Below are 18915 nucleotides of genomic sequence, written 5' to 3' on the forward strand. Positions count from 1 at the left end.
GATTTTTATCAAGGATCTCTGTGTACTTTGCTCCGTTCATCTTTCCCTCGATCCCAACTAGTCTACCAGTCCCTGCCGCTGAAGAACATCCCCACAGCATGATGCTGCCACCACCATGGTCAACAGATGGTCAACAGTGACCATCAGATTCTTGGTCACGTCCCTGACCAAGGCCCTTCTCCGCCGATTGCTTCGTTTGGCTGGGTGGCCAGCTCTAGGAAGAGCCTTGGTGGTTCCAAACGTCTTCCATTTAAGAATGATGGAGGCCACTGTCTTCTTGGGGACTTTCAATGCTGCAGAAATGTTTTGGTACCCTTCCCCAGATCTGTGCCTCAAGAATTCCTTCAACCTCATGGCTTGGTTTCGGCTCTGACCGGTGTGTGCCTTTCCAAATCATGTCCAATCAATTGAATTTACCACAGGTGGACTCCAAGTTTTAGAAACATCAAGGATGAAACGGAAACACCTGAGCTCAACTTCGAGTCTCATAGCAATGGGTCTAAAATAATTATGTAAATAAGGTATTTTTTCATAATACATTTTGTAAACTTGTTTTTGCTTTGTCATAATGGGGTAGTGTATAGATTGATGAGGGAAATGTGTCTTTAATCCATTTTAGAAGGTAAAACAAATATGGAAAAAGTGAAGGGGTCTGAATACTTTCCGAATGCACTGCACATGCCAACTGTTTGCTCACAACTCACCTTGAGATGTATTGAAAAAGGTGACGCGGAGGCCGAATTGAGTAAAAACAACATAAAACCTTTTTTTTCAACCATCCTAAGACTTGAAGTAACCACGCCAAATCCTCACAGCTGTCTTTTATTGTTTGTTTACAGAAAGCCATGTTTCTGAGCTGTGTGTGTGTCATATTTTTCTCTCTATTAGTGCTGTTTTAAGGGGAGCCATGATCACCCAGGCTGAGAGAGTGCCCCCACCCCCCCCAAATGGCCCCATATTCCCTCCGTAGTGCACTACTTTTGACCAAAGCACTATGGGTCCTGGTCAAAAGTAACGTGCAATATAGAGAATAGGGTGCCATTTTGGGATGCACCCAGAGCAGAGAGGCCAGATCAGCCCACGCTATGCTGTGCCTGTGCCTTGGGGGGGTGGAAAAGATTTAAGGGTGCTGTTCAAAGCCTCCCAGTTCCCGAAGGAGCATCCAGCATGGCCTGTTTACACCGGTGCCAGAAAGGACGAGGTGGATTTGATTAGGCCTTGAAAAGAAAACGTAGATGAAACCCCAGTTGCCGAGAGAGTTTAACATCAATGTCTTCAATTAAAATGTGTGACACTTGAAAAACAAGGGGCAGCGTGGCAACACTGGTTAAAACCAGATTGTAAATAAATATCTAAGTGGAACACACGCCTCAACCCTTTCCAGAGAAATTGTTGATTTTAAATGTAATGGTTTCAACTAGTAATTTAAATTCAACATTGTGGAACTCCAATACCAATCATATTCTGCATTGTGTCCAAAGTCAGCAACATCCAATCAGAGACTTCCATTGGGAATATTGACGACAGTAAGAAAACTAGGTGGTGGTGAAATGCTTTACTGATAAAATACACTGGCCCAGATGATTCACTGGCAGTACAAAATGTTCTTCAAACTATATAATATACCACATTTGGGCTCAAATGCCGCAATACACAAACATATAAACAAGCAAATCGGGGTGGGGGGGACAACGTCAATAATAACAAATACCATTTGAAGAATAATGTGATTAGTACATCAATCAGTTGCTTTAATATGCATATTTTTGAGGGGGCTGTTTTCTCAGCCCTGTCGCCATGGCAACACCAGTGGCGGTTAACTTCAAAGGCTGCCTGAGGAGGAGTGGTAACAGCGGCAGCAGCGGGCAGAGTAGAGAGGAAGAGGGAGAGCTGAGGTACAGGCAGGCAGCGGAGTGTTGCTTCAGTACTGAGTCCCAAATGGCACACTATTCTAAATGCAGTGCATTACTTTCGACCAGGGCAGGCGGAGCCCTGCTCAAAAGTAGTGCACATTATATGGAATAGGATGCGAAGGGCTGGGAATTGACAGGGACCTCACGATACGATATTATCCCGATACTTAGGTACCGATACGATATGCATTTAGATTCTCACTATTTTATATGTATTGCGATTTTAAACTTAGATTTTATTGCAATTTGATGTTCCAGTTCATTTGGAAGGTATTCAGACCCCTGGACTTTTTCCACAATTTGTTACAGCCTTATTCTAAAATCCATTAAATAAAAACATTTCCTCATCAATATATATACACACACACACACACACACACACACACACACACACACACAATGACAAAGCAAAAACTGGTTTTTAGAAATGTTTGCACATTTATTAAAAATAAAACAGAAATACGTTATTTACATACGTATTCAGACCCTTTGCAATGAGACAAAAAATTGAGCTCAGATGCATCCTGTTTCCAACTTGGAGTCCAAATGTGGTAAATTCAATTGATTGGACATGATTTGGAAAGGCACACACCTGTCTATATAAGGTCCCACAGTTGGCAGTGCTTATCAGAGCAAAAACCAAGTAATGAGGTTGAAGGAATTGTCCGTAGAGCTCCGAGACAGGATTGTGTCGAGGCACAGATCTGGGGAAGGGTTCCAAAAACATTCAGCAGCATTGAAGGTCCCCAAGAACACAGTGGTAATCATCATTCTTAAATAGAAGAAGTTTGGAACCACCAAGACTCTTTCTAGAGCTGGCCACCCAGCCTGGTCTGATGAAACCAAGATTGAACTCTTTAGCCTGAATGCCAAGTGTCACGTCTGAAGGAAACCTGGCATCGTCCCTACGGTGAAGCATGGTGGTGGCAGCATCATACTGTGGGGATGATTTTCAGTGGCAGGGACTGGGAGACTAGTTAGGATCGGTGGAAAGATGAACGACGCAAAGAACAGAGATTCTTGATTGTAAAAACCTGCTCCAGAGCGCTCAGGACCTCAGACTGGTGCAAAGGGTCACCTTCCAACAGGACAACAACCCTAAGCAAATAGCCAAGACAACGCAGGAGTGGCTTTGGGACATGTCTCAATGTCCTTGAGTGGCCCAGCCAGAGCCCGGACTTGAAACTGATCAAACATCTCTGAAGAGACCTGAAAATAGCTGTGCAGCGATGCTCCCCATCCAACCTTACAGAGCTTGAGAGGATCTACAGAGAAGAATGGGAGAAACTCCCTGAATACAGGTGTGCCAAGCTTGTAGCGTCATACCCAAGAAGAATCAAGGCTGGAATCGCTGACAAATGTTCTTCATAGAATCGCTGACAAATGTTCTTCAACAAAGTACTGGGTGAAGGGTATCAATACTTAAATGTAACGCAAAAATGTCTACAAACCTGTTTTTGCTTTATCATTATGGGGTATTTGTGTGTAGATTGATGAGGGAAGAAAAACTATTCAATATATTTTAATGTAACAAAATGTGGAAAAAGTGAAGGACAAGAGAGAGACGAGAGAGAGCGTGAGAAAACATGTTTATCAGTCATGGAAATAAAAGTGCTGAAAACAAGTTAACTCATTATTTAAAAAATAATAGGGAGAACAAGCTATAGGGTGAAAAATATCTGAGTTTTGGTGCAGGTACAGCCGACTAGTGCTACTGTAGCTAACGCTACCTAGCATAAATAAATAAAATATACATATCGTTTTTTTACAAATCAATACTTTTAGTCAAAGTATCTATATAATATCGTCAGAAATAATACTGCGGTATGAAACTTGAGCGATTCTTCCCCCATCACTAGGCCGGTGGTTCCTGGATTGGCAGCTGGTGATTAACTAAAGACCCAGCTGGGTTGCTGGTAGCTGTAACAGGGTGTGCTTCCCAAACGGCACCCTATTCCTTATATAGTTCACTATATAAGGAATAAGGCTGGCTGTGGCAGTGACAGGATGAGCTACCACGATACAGCTATAGACACTACACTTACCCTGGGGGTGGGATCACTGCTATATCTGAGGAGGACAGTGTGCTTGGCCTTCACATAGACAACCCAATGAGAAATCAGCAGAAGCATTGGAAGTATCAGCATGCAGGTCTGGTCCAAACAAGTTTCAACAAAATGACCTTTGGTAGTCATAGACCAGGGGTTCCCCAAGGCATCCGTTATCACATTTAAAAAATGACAAATGTTTTTGTATATCAAAGACAGTGGTGTAAAGAACTTAAGTAGTACTTCAAATAATTTTTACTTAAGTATTTTTTGGGGGGCATCTGTACTTGACTTTTTATATTTTTTGACAACTTTTACTTTACTATGTTCCTAAAGAAACATTGTACTTTTTACTCCATACATTTTCCCTGACAACCAAAAGTACTCGTTATATTTAAATGCTTAGCAGGACAGGAAAATTGTCAAATTCAAGAACTTATCAAGAGAACATGTGGTCATCCCTACTGCCTCTGGCCTGGTGGACTCACTAAACACAAATGCATCTTTTCTAAATAATGTCTGAGAGTTGGAGTGTGACCCTGGCTATCCAATAATAAGGAATTTTAAATGATTGATACTTAAGTATATTTTAGCAATTATATTTACTTTTGATACTTAAGTATATTTAAAACCCAATACTTTTACTTGAGTAACTTTCTATTAAGGCATCTATACTTTTACTCAAGTATGACAATTGGGTACTTTTTCCACAACGGATTAAAGACAACACCGCCTTGTTTATTTTGTTTTATTTGAGGGACACACAAAAATGTTGTTTTGAAGCTCATTTCCTGCGATTATACGTAGTTTAACAAGACTCATGACATCTTTTAGATAAGTTATTTAAATGATAATAATGGATAAGGGAAATAAAGTCTCGACCTGATTTCCCTTAATGTTGAGCTACCAAATATGTTTTATAATTATTATAAACCCTCAATTTGATTATACATATTCTCTTTTACAGAAAGTGATTCGATCAATTGATAGCGACAGAGTCACAGATTGTATAAGATTGCTTCCCAAGCAAAGTCCAATTTCTTTGACTCTTCGACTTTAGGTCGTAGCTCAGCTTCTGAATGTCTTAGAGACAAACCAAAGATATTCCCATGTGGAGAGTCACGTCTTGCCAAGAGTGAGAGCCAGTTTCATCATAGCGCTTGATGGTTTTTGCGACTGCACTTGAATAAACTTTTTAAGTTCTTGAAATGTTCCGTATTGACTGACCTTCATGTCTTAAAGTAATGGACTGTTGTTTCGCTTTGCTTATTTGAGCTGTTCTTGCCACAATATGGACTTTTACCAAATAGGGCTATCTTCTGTATACCACACCTACCTTGTCACAACACAAGCGATTGGCTCAAACGCATTAAGGAAAGAAATTACACAAATTCACTTTTAACGAGGCACACCTGTTAATTGAAATGCATTCCAGGTGACTATCTCATGAAGCTGGTTGGGATAACGGCAAGAGTGTTCAAAGCTGTCATCAAGACAAAGGGTGGCTACTTTGAAGAAGCTAAAATAAAAATTTTGGGGGTTACTACACGATTCCATGTGTGTTTTTTCCTAGTTTTGATGTTTTCACTATTATTCTACAATGTAGAAAATAGTAAAAAATAAAGAAAAACCCTGGAATGAGTAGGTGTGTCCAAACTTTTGACAGGTACTGTAGGTATAAATAATCGCGAGTTGCAAAAAACAAATGTTTTGCTTGTCAAATCAAGGAAAATTCCACTCCCCCCAGCAAACGTTGCCGCCCCATATGGGGGGGGTGCGCCTGCAGTTTGGGAACCCCTGACATAGACAAATATGAAAGTGTGGACAGGGTTACGAACAAGATTTTTTTTTGTTCTGAAGAATATTACTGTAATATAACACTACTAAATAATACCTGTGAGAGTCGAGGACAAGCGTGCATGCAACAGTGGACAGTCAGTGTAAAAAAAATAATCTTGGAAATGGTATTCTTTGGCGGGGTTCCCTATGCCATTGTTCCGTGATGACACAGTGAGTGCTTTATAAATAAAAGGATTCTGCCTGCACACACTCTGCATGTCATCAGTCTGCCCAAAGCCGCAGGTCACGCAGCATGTCTACAACACTCAGTGGTAGGCCTCTTACGGTCCTCAGCTAACCCATCAGCTATCCATACAGAGACAGACACACTGACTGAGACACACACAGGTTTATCAGGCGCTAAGTGCATGACTCCAATGTGAGATGATAAATAAATACTAAAATGTGTCTCCAGTCTGTGTCTCAGCTGGAGATCTTTAAAGAGCTGGCTGGCGATATGCCATCAACACAGTTGGACTCCCATGCTTTCTATTTAGAGCACAGAGAAAGAAGGGCATCTTTAAAGCCTGCCTGAATGTTGCCCAAGAGAATCATGAGACCAAAACAGGATAGCACACTGTAATCAATCCAAATTACTCTTTGAAATCGTATCCAGCGATGAGATTCCCAGTGTACACCTCGGCTGCCCGGACTGGCCTTACATTTTTTTTTGCTAAAATTACTCTTAAGTTGACCTCCATAATGATTTTTCCCTCTCAGGAGCAAAAGAGGAAAAGTGGTGGGGGGGAGGTCTATTCTAGCTATGCTTATTGGTACAAGTCCAAACATTAACAGCTAACTAAGCATGGTCATTAGCAATGAAATGAACAGTAAAATCTACTAGTCCTGTTCTATGACACAGAAGGGGGGGGCAACGAGGAAGAGCGCCGATTGGCTCAGAGAGCCGTGGGCCCACCCTGACTGACATTCCTGTGCTCCAATGGCGTGCCGACAGCTCAGTGGAGCACTGAAGAGCTGCAGAGGAGAGACTGCAGCAGGGAAAGAGGAGTAACGTTAGAGGAAAAAGGCTGAGAGCTGAGCTCCTCCATGAGAAAGCAAATAAGGCCTGAAATGAGGCCTGTGTTAGCAAAGTCAGCTTAAAAGCCATGGAGAACCAGCCCTCAGTGGGAGACTGGCATTGAACGACTAGGGTTGTTTCCCAAATGACACCCTATTCCCTACATCATGCACCCTTTTCAAAAGTACTGCACTTTATATGGAAATAGGGTGTCATTTAAGACTTAGTCCAGGTTTCCAGTCACTGTGGGGGAATCTGGCCCGTGCCTCAGTAATAAGTGACAGCGTGAAGAGTGGTGTTTTACAGACTGAGCCTGATGTTGGGCCAAGCTGAAGCCTTGTGGTCTTGTTAAAGCAGTGGCAAGGACCCAAAAGGTCATGTCAGCCCAGACAAGTGTCAAGGACATGGCTCCTGCCCTGCAATAAATATGCAATGGGTGGGCTGACACACAGATTGTGTGTGTATGTGTGTGTGTGCGTAGCTTTTCCCTCAGTATTGAGCACCTTTTGTGGTGCTGTGCTTCGCAAGATGCCTTTCCAGTGGCTGTGAAGCAGAATTACAGCAGATTTTGCAGTGTGTATGACTGAGGTTTTCTGGTGTTTTTCCAGATACTGTGAAGTGGACTTACAGGTAGACTGGAAGGTCTGTCCTGCTGGCTGAGGCCCATCTCCTCATGGTTGGGCTTCCCAGGGGTCATAGCAGACTGGCCCCTGTTGCCATAGCCCTCCTGTGACACATCCTATACAGACAGAGAAAGGGGGGGGCGAGATCGGAGATAGGGAGGCGGCGAGAGAGCGAGTGAGACGGAGCGTGAGAAAGAGAAGAGGAGGGGGGGTAAGATAGAAAAAGTAAAGAGAGAACAAGAGTTGAGGGTTTGCAGGGAGAGGGAGAAGTGAAACAGAAATTAAAAACTTTGGCCTAATCCATTTCTGCTGACATTTGAAATGCCCCACCCCACTCCTCCCTATGAAGGCATGTATCACGATTCTTCCTCTGGTTCGGTAAGCAGGACACACACTGGGTTATGCATGCCATTCTCAAAGAACAGGCAGAGAGTGGTGGTAACCCTATCCCATAGTCTCCAGCACAATCAGTGTAAAGCCTGTAACTGGGTCTGGGCATGTCTAAGGAAAAATCACTGGATTTAACGCCACAAGTATCATGATACTGTTTTAACATGGTAAATACTAGGGCTGGGAATTGCCAGGGACCTTACGATATATTATCGCGATACTTAGGTGCCGATACGACATGTATTGAGTTTCTCACGATTCAATACTAAAAATACAATACAAAAATAAATGCAAAATGCAACCATTTTAAAAGAGTTACAGTTCATATAAGGAAATCAGTCAAATTAAATCAATTAATTAGCCCCTAATCTATGGATTTCACATGTCTGGGCAGGGGAGCAGTTATTGGTGGGCCTGGGAGTGCATAGGCCCACCCACTTGTGAGCCAGGTCCACCCACTGGGGAGACTGGCTGGGCCTGTAACAATGAGCTTTTCTCCACATAAAGGGCTTTATTACAGACAAAAATATTCCTCAGTTTCATCAGCTGTCAGGGTGGCTGGTCGCATACGAGCCGGATTTGGGGGTCCTGGGCTAACATGGTTACATGTGGTCTGCGGTTGTGAAGCCGGTTGGACGTACTGCCAAATTCTCAAAAAAGACGTTGGAGGCAGCTTATGGTAAAGAAATTAACATTCAATTCTCTGGCAACAGCTCTAGTGAACATTCCTGCAGTCAACATTCAAATTGCACGCTCCCTCAAAACTTGAGACATCTGTGGCATTGTGTTGTGACAAACCTGCACATTTTAGAGTGGCCTTTAATTGTCCCCAGCACAAGGTGCTCCTGTGTAACAATCATGTGGCTTAATCAGCTTCTTGACATGCCACACCTGTCAGGTGGATGGATTATCTTGGCCAAGGATAAATGCTCACATACAAGGATGTAAACAAATGTGTGCCCAACACTTGAGAGAAATAAGGTGTATGGAACATTTCTGGGATCTTTAATTTCAGCTCATGAAACATGGGACCAACACTTTTCATGTTGCATTTATATTTTTGTTCGGTGTATATGTACAGTGCCTTCAGAAAGTATTCATTCCCATCAACTTATTCCACATTTAGTTGTTTTACAGCCTGAATTCAAAATGGATTAAACATGTATTTTCCCCTCTAAACCATCTACACACAATATACACTCCATAATGACAAAGTGAAACATGTTTTTAGAAATGTTTGCAAATTTACTGAAAATGAAAAACAAAATGTCAAATTTTTCACACCGAGTAAATACTTTGTAGATGCACCTTCGGCAGTGATTACAGCTGTGAGACTTTACTGGGTAAGTCTAAGCACACCTGGATTGAGAAATATTTACTCGTTATTTTCAAAACGTGTGTCAAACAGGTTGTTGATCATTGCCAGACAACCATTTTCTAGTCTTAGATTTAAGTCAAAACTAACTCGGCCACACAGGAACAGTCACTGTCTTTTTGGTAAGCAACTCCAGTGTAGATTTGGCCTTGTGTTTCAGGTTATTGTCCTGCTGGAAGGTGAATTCATCTCCCAGTGTCTGGTGGAAAAAAGACAACCAGGTTTTCCTCTAAGATTTTGCCTGTGCTTAGCACCATGCAGTTTATTTTTTTATCCTGAAAAACTCCTCAGTCCTTAACAATTACAAAGCATACCCATAACATGATGCAGCAGCCACTATGTTTGAAAAAAAACTGAGTGGTACTCTGTTGTATTGGATTTGCCCCAAACATAACATTGTATTCAGGACAAAGTTAATTGCTTTGCCACTTTTTAGCATTATTACTTTAGTGCCTTGTTGCAAACAGGATGCATGTTTTCAAAATATCTTTATTCTGTACAGGCGTCGTCCATTTCACTGTCAACTAGGTTACTATAGTGGAGAAACTACAATGTTGTTGATCCATCCTCAATTCTATCACAGGCATGAAACTCTGTTTTAAAGTCACCATTGGCCTCATGATGAAATCCCTGAGGGGGTTTCCTTCCTCTGATTCAGAAGGGTTGGGGTTAAATGTGGAAGGACATGTCAGCTGTCAGCTTTCCCTCTCTGGCAACGGAGGTAGGAAGGACGCCTGTATCTTTGTAGTGACTGGGTGCATTGATACACCATCCAAAGTGTGATTAATAACTTCACCATGGTCTAGTCAATGTTTCCTTTTTTTACCCAGCCACCAATAGGTGCCCTTGTTTGCGAGGCTTTGGAAAACCGGTGTTTGAAATTCACTGCTCAACTGAGGGACCTTACAGATACTGTAATTGTATGTGTGGGGAACAGATGAGGTAGTCATTAAAAAATACATGTTTAAAACACCATTATTGTACACAGAGTCCATGCAACTTATGTGACTTGTTCAGCAAATGTTTGCTCCTGAACAGTATTTAGGCTTACCATAACAAAGGGGTTGAATACTTAATGACAAGAGATTTCAGCATTTCATTTTGTATTATTTTGAGAGAAGAAAATCTATAAAACATTACACTTTGACATTATGGGGTATTGTGTGTAGGTCAGTGATACATCTTAAATGCAATCCATTTTAAATTCAGGCTGGAACACAACAAAATGTGGGAAAAGTTAAGGGGTGTGAATACTTTCTGTAGGCACTGTATTGCCATTTGATACTGGGATTTTATTTGGGAAACATATAGCTCACCCATACGTCTGCTGCAGAGGGACAGGAAACAGCCATGAGAAAACCAGTTTGGATCAGCCATGGAAATATACCGTAATTTCTGGACTATTAAGCGCACCTGAATATAAACCGAACCCACTGAATAAAAAAAAAAAAAAGTATTTTGTACATAAATAAGCCGCACATGTCTATAAGCCGCAGGTGCCTACCGGTACATTGAAACAAATGAACTTTACACAGCCTTTAAACGAAACACGGCTTGTAACAAAACATTTTTTTTTTAAATAGCAGTAAACAGTAGCCTTCCAAGAAAGTCATTGGTCACCATCTTCCTCCTCCTGTACACTGAAACCACTGAAGTCATCTCCTTCGGTGTCGGAGTTGAATAGCCTCAGAATTGCTTCATCCGATGTTGGATCGCTGCCCTCTTCAACACGCAGCAGTCCAGCCTTTCGAAACCCGTTGATGATAGTGGATTTTTTTTACAATGCTCCACGCTGTCAGCAGCTCTATTTCCTTTTCCAACAGCCAGATCGATCGCCTTCAACTTGAAAGCTGCATCATATGCATTTCTCCGTGTCTTTGCCATGATGAGGGTGACAAAATGACTACCGTAATCAGAATGATGGGAAGTTTGAGCGCGCTCGATTTACGTCACATTATGTGACGGTGCTCAGTTTTTTGGCAGCATGAATCTTTTGAAAGCGGGAAAAATCCAGAAATTAGCCGCGTCATTGTATAAACCGCGAGGTCCAAAGCGTGGGAAAGTAGTAGCGGCTTATAGTCCGGAAATTACGGTATTTAAAAAATATCACATTATTACATTTGAGTCTTTTAGCAGAGACTCTTTAGTCTTCTATCCAGAGCGACTTACTGTAGTGAGTGCATACATTCTTACTTGTTTCAAAGCGGGCCCCTGTGGAAATCGAACCTACAACCGTGGCGTTGCAAGCGCCATGCTCTACCAACTAAGCCACACAGGATCACGATATGGAAGTAGAGATCCCCCCCCCCCCCCCCCCCCATCAATAGTAAATATTGGATTCAAATGGTAAATGCTGTGTTAAAATGTTAAGCACTGTGGTCTCAGCCAGGAAGGTGACTACAACCCACCAAAATAAACTGCCTTCAATCCCAAAGAGCTCAAACATTTAACAGAGAAGGGATGATTTGTACTTTTTTGTTTATGTAAATCATACAGATTAATATGAGCTGGCCTGCCACCCAGTGACTTAGAGGATATTAAATCTTCTGCGGTTAATTTACTTTGTAGGATTTCCTCAAACGAGAGCCCACCATTTCCTGAGGTAAGCAAATACTCAGGAGGAGGGGGGAAAATGTATTGAAAAGTATGACTGGGGGCTTTCTATGCTTAGCATACATCTGAAAATGTGCGTGTGTATTGAAACTGCACCTAACCAATAACCCACAGCCAGTTCATCGAGAATCCGAGTCTGTTTGAAATGGGGTGCGGAGAAAAAGTGAAGTACAAACTAGTGCCGTGGGGCTGTTAGCCAGGTGAAATGTTTACAGACAGACGAGGGCTGGCTGGCGAGGTTTACTCAAGTGGAGTGCCGTGATCGCTGGGTCACGGCCAGGTCAGTGTTAACACTGACGATATCAGTGCTCTGGTGTGCTCGCTGACACGCCGATCGTATGGAACAGCTGCTCTGGCATGATAAAGAACACTAACAGGCAGGAAAGACCAGAGGAGAGGAGCAGGCAGTGTTATTGTGTCTGAGTGAGTGAGTGAGTGAGTGAGTGAGTGAGTGAGTGAGTGAGTGAGTGTCCGGGTGCACGCGGGAAACGCATCATAGTGAAAGTATGCAGCCAGCAAGAGGCCAACTCTACCCCCAATGTCTACTGGAGTTCTGCATATATGGGGATGAATATGGGTTTCAGCTGTAGATGCATCATACGCTGGATTTGGGGTTTACACGCGTAATAGAAAAAAATAGAGATGAAATTCAGCCGTGTCAGTTGTTTCCATTATTTTAATGTTTCCCGGTCATTTGAGATGTTCGTACTGTGTAAATGCATAGAAGTACTCTACAAGCTCTTAGCTTTACCAGGCAGACTGGCAGAGAGCGATATTACTCATAGCTTACACATGAAAGATGATTCCTTTGCTTTTGAAAGGCTTGGCTGCAACAGTAATGAAATATGTTCAGAGGGAATTTGTTTGAAGTACGGCGAGGGATGCATGATGTAAGGGAATTAAACAGAATTCATCCTGTGGCAACAGCATCACAGATTATGGCTGCATCCCAAATGGCACCCTATTCCCGACATAGGGCAGGCAGTACTTATGACCAGGACCCATAACGCTCTGGCCAAAATTAGTCTACGGTGTAGGGAATAGGGTGCCAGTTGGGATGCAAGCTCATCAAAGCGGCAATGCCGAGCCATGGCCAAACGTGGCAGTAACTCTGGCTGACGGGCACTTTATGCGTTTGAGGTAAAGGGGACATACATTAGAAATGTATAAGCAATAAGAAGTGTAAAATACACATGCTATTATTCCCCAAAGCAACTGTCCTCTGGGTGCTCAAGAATACGTCATAAGCAAGCGCCCTGTTCATCCTTTAATCGTGATCATTTCTGAAGTATTTAGTAGTTATTAGGCTCTCCAATTAGCTACTGCAGAGGCAGCAGCTACTATTCCTGGGGTCTGAATAGGAAACTCGACAAATAAAATACGTAGCAGTACATTTACATTACAACTTAGCCATTCTGCAGAGATACGCACAGCTACTGCATTCATCTCAAGATAGCCAGGTGAGACAACCACGTATCACATATTACTACATAACACAATGCAAAATACATAAACGTTTGTCTGTCTTCACAGTCCCCATCGTCGTCGTGCCGTATTGTGTTCGTTTATCTGGTTTTATTGCTGGCTTGAGTTACCTGGGGTGGCAAAGGGATCTATTTAGTCATGGCTTTATTGAATAATGTGTTTCTCCCAGCCTCTGTTCTGGACCTGGGGACTGTGAAGAGACCTCTGGTTGCATGTCCTGTGTGGTACCAATGAGTGCCCGAACTGTGTGCCAAAAGCTTGAACAGACAGTTCGGTACCTTCAACAGCTCACACAAAAGACCAATAGTGACGCAGTCAATCTCTCCTTAACTTTGAGCCAGGAGAGATTGACATGCATATTACTGACATTCGCTCCCCGTGTACATCGAAGTGTAGTACGCGCTGCTCTGTTCTAGACCAACAGCAAATTTTCCCATGTCCTTCTTTGCAGCATCTGACCACACAACTGGGCAGTAGTCCAGGTACGACAAAATTAGGGCCCGTAGGACTGGTCGCCTTAAGCAACATCTTATCATGGGCAGACCTAATTCCCATTTTAGCAGACATGGAGTCTATATGTTTTGACCATGACCTCTTGCTATCTACGATTACACCCAGCAGTTTAGTCTCAACTTTCTCAATCGTCACATTATTGAATAATATATCTAGATGAGGTTTAGAGTTGAGCGGGTGATTTGTCCCAAAAACAATGCTTTTCGTTTCTGCGATATTTAGCACCAGCCTATTGGCAGTTACCCATTCTAAAACTGACTGGAGCTCTATGTTAAGGGTGTCAGTTATTTATTTTACTGTCCTAGCTGACGTGTATACTATTGAGCCGTCAGTGTACATAGACACAAGCTTTATTCAAGGTCAGTGGGAGGTCATTAGTAAAAACAGAAAACAATGGCTCAAGCCAGTACACCACACTTCTTTAGATTTAGCCTAGTCTTAGTCATTTTGACAAAAATATCGTTACGTCTTAGTTACATTTCTGTCATTTGGATCTGATGACCCATGCCAAATCTTTTCAGTCTCCTGAGGGGGAAGAGATTATGTCGTGCCTTCTTCACAACTGTCTTGGTATGTTTGGACCATGTTAGTTTGTTGGTGATGTGGACACCAAGGAACTTGAAACTCTCGACCCGCTCCGCTATAGCCCTGTCAATGTTAATGGGGGCCTATTTGGCCCGCCATTTCTTGTAGTCCACGATAAGCTCCTTTGTCTTGCTCACATTGAGTGAGAGGTTGTTGTCCTGGCACCTGGCTAGTTCTCCCTATAGGCCGTCTCATCGTTTTCGGTGATCAGGCCTACCCATTGTTGTCATCAGCATACTTAAGGATGGTGCTGGAGTCATGTTTGTCCACGCAGTCGTGGGTGAATATGGAATACAGGAGGGGAGTAAGTACAAACCCCTGAGGGGTCCCAGTGTTAAGTATCAGTGTGTTGTTGCCTACTCTTACCATCCCGGGGGCGGCCCGTCAGGAAGTCCAGGATCCAATTGAAGAGGAAGGCGTTTAGTCCAAGAGTCCTTAGCTTAGTGATGAGCTTTGTGGGCACTATGGTGTTGAACGCTGAGCTGTAGTCAATGAACAGCATTCTCACATAGGTGTTCCTTTTGTCAAGGTGAGAAATGGGCAGTGTGGAGTGCGATTGAGATTGCGTCATATGTGGATCTGTTGGGGCGGTGTGCGAATTGGTGTGGGTCTAGGGTGTCCGGGACGAGGCTGTTGATGTGAGCCATGAACAGCCTTTCAAAGCACTTCATGGCTACCGGCATGAGTGCCACGGGGCGGTGATCATTTAGGCAGGTTACCTTCGCTTCCTTGGGCACAGGGACTATGGTGGTCTGCTTGAAACAAAGGTATTACAGACTCATCAGGGAGAGGTTGAAAATGTCAGTGAAGACACTTGCCAGTTGGTCCATGCATGCTCGGAGTACACGCCCTGGTAATCTGTCTGGCCCAGCGGCTTTGTGAATGTTGACCTGTTTAAAGGTTTTGTTCACATCGGCTACAGAGAGCATTATCACAGTCATCCAGAACAGCAGGTGCTCTTGTGCATGCTTCAGTGTTGCTTGCCTCGAAGGCATTTAAAAGGCATTTAGCTCGTCTGGTAGGCTTTCGTCACTGGGCAGCTCGCGTCTGGGTTTCCCTTTGTAATCCATAAAAGTTGTCAAGCCCTGCCACATTCAACGAGCGTCAGAGCTGGTGTAGTAGGATTCAATATTAATCCTGTATTGACGCTTTGCTTGTTTGATAGTTCGTCTGAGGGCATAGCGGGATTTCGAATAAGCGTCCGGATTAATCTCCCGCTCCTTGAAAGCGGCAGCTCTAGCCTTTAGCTCGATGCGGATGTTGCCTGTAATCCATGGCTTCTGGTTTGGATATGTATGTAGTCACTGTGGGGACGACGTCGTCGATGCACTTATTGATGAAGCCGATGACTGGGATGGTGTATTCCTCAATGTCATTGGATGAATCCCAGAACATAGTCCAGTCTGTGCTAGCAAAACAGTCCTGTAGTGTAGCACCTACATCATCTGACCACTTCCATATTGAGCGAGTCACCGGTACTTCCTGCTTTAGTTTTTGCTTCTAAGCAGGAATCAGGAGGATATAATTATGGTCAGATTTGCCAAATGGAGGGCGGGGGAGAGCTTTGTATGGATCTCTGTGTGTGGAGTAAAGATGGTCTATGATTTTTTTCCCCTTTGGTTTGCATGTGACATGCTGATAAAAATTTGGTAAAACTGATTTAAGTCTGCCTGCATTACCGTCCCCAGCCACTTCTGGGTGAGCATTTTCTTCTTTGCTTATGGCCTTATAGAGTTGATTGAGAGCGGTCTTAGTGCCAGTTTCGTTCTGTGGTGGTAATAGACGGCTACAAATAATATAGATGACAACTCTCTTGGTAGATAGTGTGGTCTACAGCTTATCATACGGCATTCTAGCTCAGGCAAGTAATACTTCGAGACTTCTTTAATATTAGACATTGCGCACCAGCAGTTGACAAATAGACACACACCCCCACCCCTCATCTACCAGAGGTAGCGTCTGTTCTGCCGATGCATGGAAAATCCCACTAGCTCTATATTGTCCATATCGTCTTTCAGCCACGTCTCGGTGAAACATAAGATGTTACAGTTTTTGATGTCCCATTGGTAGGATAATCTTAAATCGTAGGTCATCCATCAATTTTATTTTCCAATGATTGCACATTAGCAAAAATAAGAGATGGCAGTGGGAGTTCACTCGCTCGCCTACGGATTCTCAGAAGGCTGCCCGATCTGCGGCCTCTTTTCCTGCGTCTTTTCTTCACACAAAAGGTGTGGATCTGGGCCTGTTCTAGTGAAAGCAGGATATCCTTCTCGTTGGACTCGTTAAAGGAAAAAGTTTCTTCCAGTCCACGTCAGGTAATCACTGTTCTGATATCCAGAAGTTATTTTCATCAGAAGAGCAGCAACATTATCTACACAATAAGTTAAAAAAACAAGTTACAAAAAAAAACTAAATAGCACAATTGGTTGGGAGAATGAAAAACGTCAGCCATGTTTCTCGGCGCCATCTTTGAATAGAGACGTAATTCCTTAATCAACATAGAGAGAGACACATGTTTGTTCTACATAGAAATATGCTATCTGAATGTTCAACGACTTCCATGTGCACAAATATACATAGCCTTGTCCTAGCAACATATTTTTCTGTATAGCATCCTATTCTTTTCCAACAGCAGAAATATGACATATACAAGAATATATTAATTATCTGGTCATGTAAATACCTAAACCAGCCTAAATACTGTAGATCTTGCACAGACACACAGAACGAGTGAACGAAAGAGAGAGGTAGCACAATCACCAGACGGTGCAGCAAAAAAGTATTAGCAAAGCAGTGTGGGTTGCCCCTCCGTCACTCGGTCATTGCCACTGTTATCAACGTTCCACAGGCACCGCAGCCACATTGGTGTCTAATGACTGAACGAGAGCTACCCACTGGGCAGACGTCAATTCAATGCCTATTCCACGTTGGTTCAACGTCATTTAATTGAAATTACATTTATTCAACCAGTGTGTGCCCACTGGGTAATGACCGTTTCACCCAGTGATGTAGTTGAGTCACAACCTCGAGCCCCCTGTGCTCAAGTCCGAGTCAGAGACACGAGTAACTACCTATGGCTGAAGTCCATGCCCCGGTGCTCGAGTCCTGGTCGAAGTGCTCAAATCGGAGTCACTGGGTCCACATTAACTCAACATAAAGTGATTTACCCAGTCAGATATAGTGTAGTGGCAAGAAGGATTTTGTCAATAAATTGCTTGCCAACCCTTTTCCTTTCTTTCTGTGCCACCAAATGTTTGCATATAGGATACTGGTAATGTTATCAGGGCCACGTTCCGTTGCAAAACGTTTTCGAACGTCCATGAAGAGACGCCACTCCTTAATCAACATGTCAGAGAGACACACGTGTGTTCTACATAGCATATTTCTATCTGAATGTTCCAAAATCATTGCGTCCAGCTGAACCCGCCCCAGGTTGTTAGCTATAGCTAGCGTGGTAAAATTATTGAACAAGTAGCCTAGTTTTAGAACAGCCCGCAATATGCTTCATGAATGTAAAAATGCGGTCTATTAATGCATGATAGAAAAGGGAAAAAAACATCGCGTCAGTATTATGGGTCATATCTTTTGAATGGTAAGGGCTAGAATCAAGCCGTCTTCACAGAGGAAACAAGGGAGACTTTGCTATGTTGGCTTCAGAACCTGGCTATGAAATGCCGTACAGAAAGTGGGAGGGTTGAGCGAGACTACAAATTCAAAGACCGCATACTTTTCTATACTCAGGGGAGAGAAACATAGCGAGACAGTGGTTTTACTAATAAACTCAATGCAGCTATTATTTTGAATTTAGTATAGCAGCATGTGTTTCTTAACCATGTAAAGGGCAGCTAATTAGAAGGCTGGTGGTGACTGGTAAGCTACGGAGAAGAAAGGGTCGCCTGCGCAATGGGTCTAATCGGAAGGGGAAACTGTCTGCCCACACTCATCGCTTGCTCCCCCGCAGTTCACTAGCTGATGTCGGTGTGTGTGCCAGGTGTGGAGTTTCCTTCCCACTGCTGAACAGAACTGTGCATCTGTGCTGCAAATAATAATTGTGCTTATCACTGAAAAGCTCTCAATCTCTCCAAAAACTCTTGTCCCGTCCACTTTGTCAGATTTATTTAGAGAGATAATTGTCTCGTCTTAGTCACCTGAAATTAAATCATTTTGGTTTAGAATTTAAGATGTAAGACCTTTAATACCATTTGAAATGCAATTCAATACCAATTGAGGTCTGTGTGCGCCACAAACCTGCTAATAGTCCCATATTTATAGAAAACATTAGCTAGATCACTACCTCTAAATATACACTGAACAAAAATATAAAAACGCAACATGTAAAGTGTTCCCCCAAAAAATAAATACCAGAAATGTTCCATACACACTAAAAGCCTATTTCTCTCAAATTGTGTGCACAAATTTGTTTACATCCCTGTTAGTGAGCATTTCTCCTTTGCCAAGATAATCCATCCACCTGACAGGTGTGGCATTTCAAGAAGCTGACTAAACAAGC

At 42.9% G+C, this 18915-nt stretch overlaps 1 protein-coding gene across 26 annotated transcripts in view; it reads right to left on the reverse strand.

Moving 5' to 3' along the window:
• Window positions 1-18915, reverse strand: part of arid1b (AT-rich interaction domain 1B) — a 112352-nt gene that overhangs the window by 53555 nt on the left and 39882 nt on the right. For 12 of the 26 annotated variants that reach the window (XM_090232407.1, XM_036975614.2, XM_090232411.1 and 9 more), the window contains one exon: window positions 7447-7557. The exons of the other annotated variants lie outside the window; for them this stretch is intronic. In XM_090232407.1, coding sequence (XP_090088533.1) covers window positions 7447-7557 — 111 coding nt within the window. The remainder of the gene's footprint in view (window positions 1-7446; window positions 7558-18915) is intronic. 26 annotated transcript variants of the gene reach the window in all.

Source organism: Oncorhynchus mykiss, chromosome 4 (genome assembly GCF_057628025.1).
Source record: "Oncorhynchus mykiss isolate SJ-2025 chromosome 4, ASM5762802v1, whole genome shotgun sequence".
Taxonomy (NCBI): domain Eukaryota; kingdom Metazoa; phylum Chordata; class Actinopteri; order Salmoniformes; family Salmonidae; genus Oncorhynchus; species Oncorhynchus mykiss.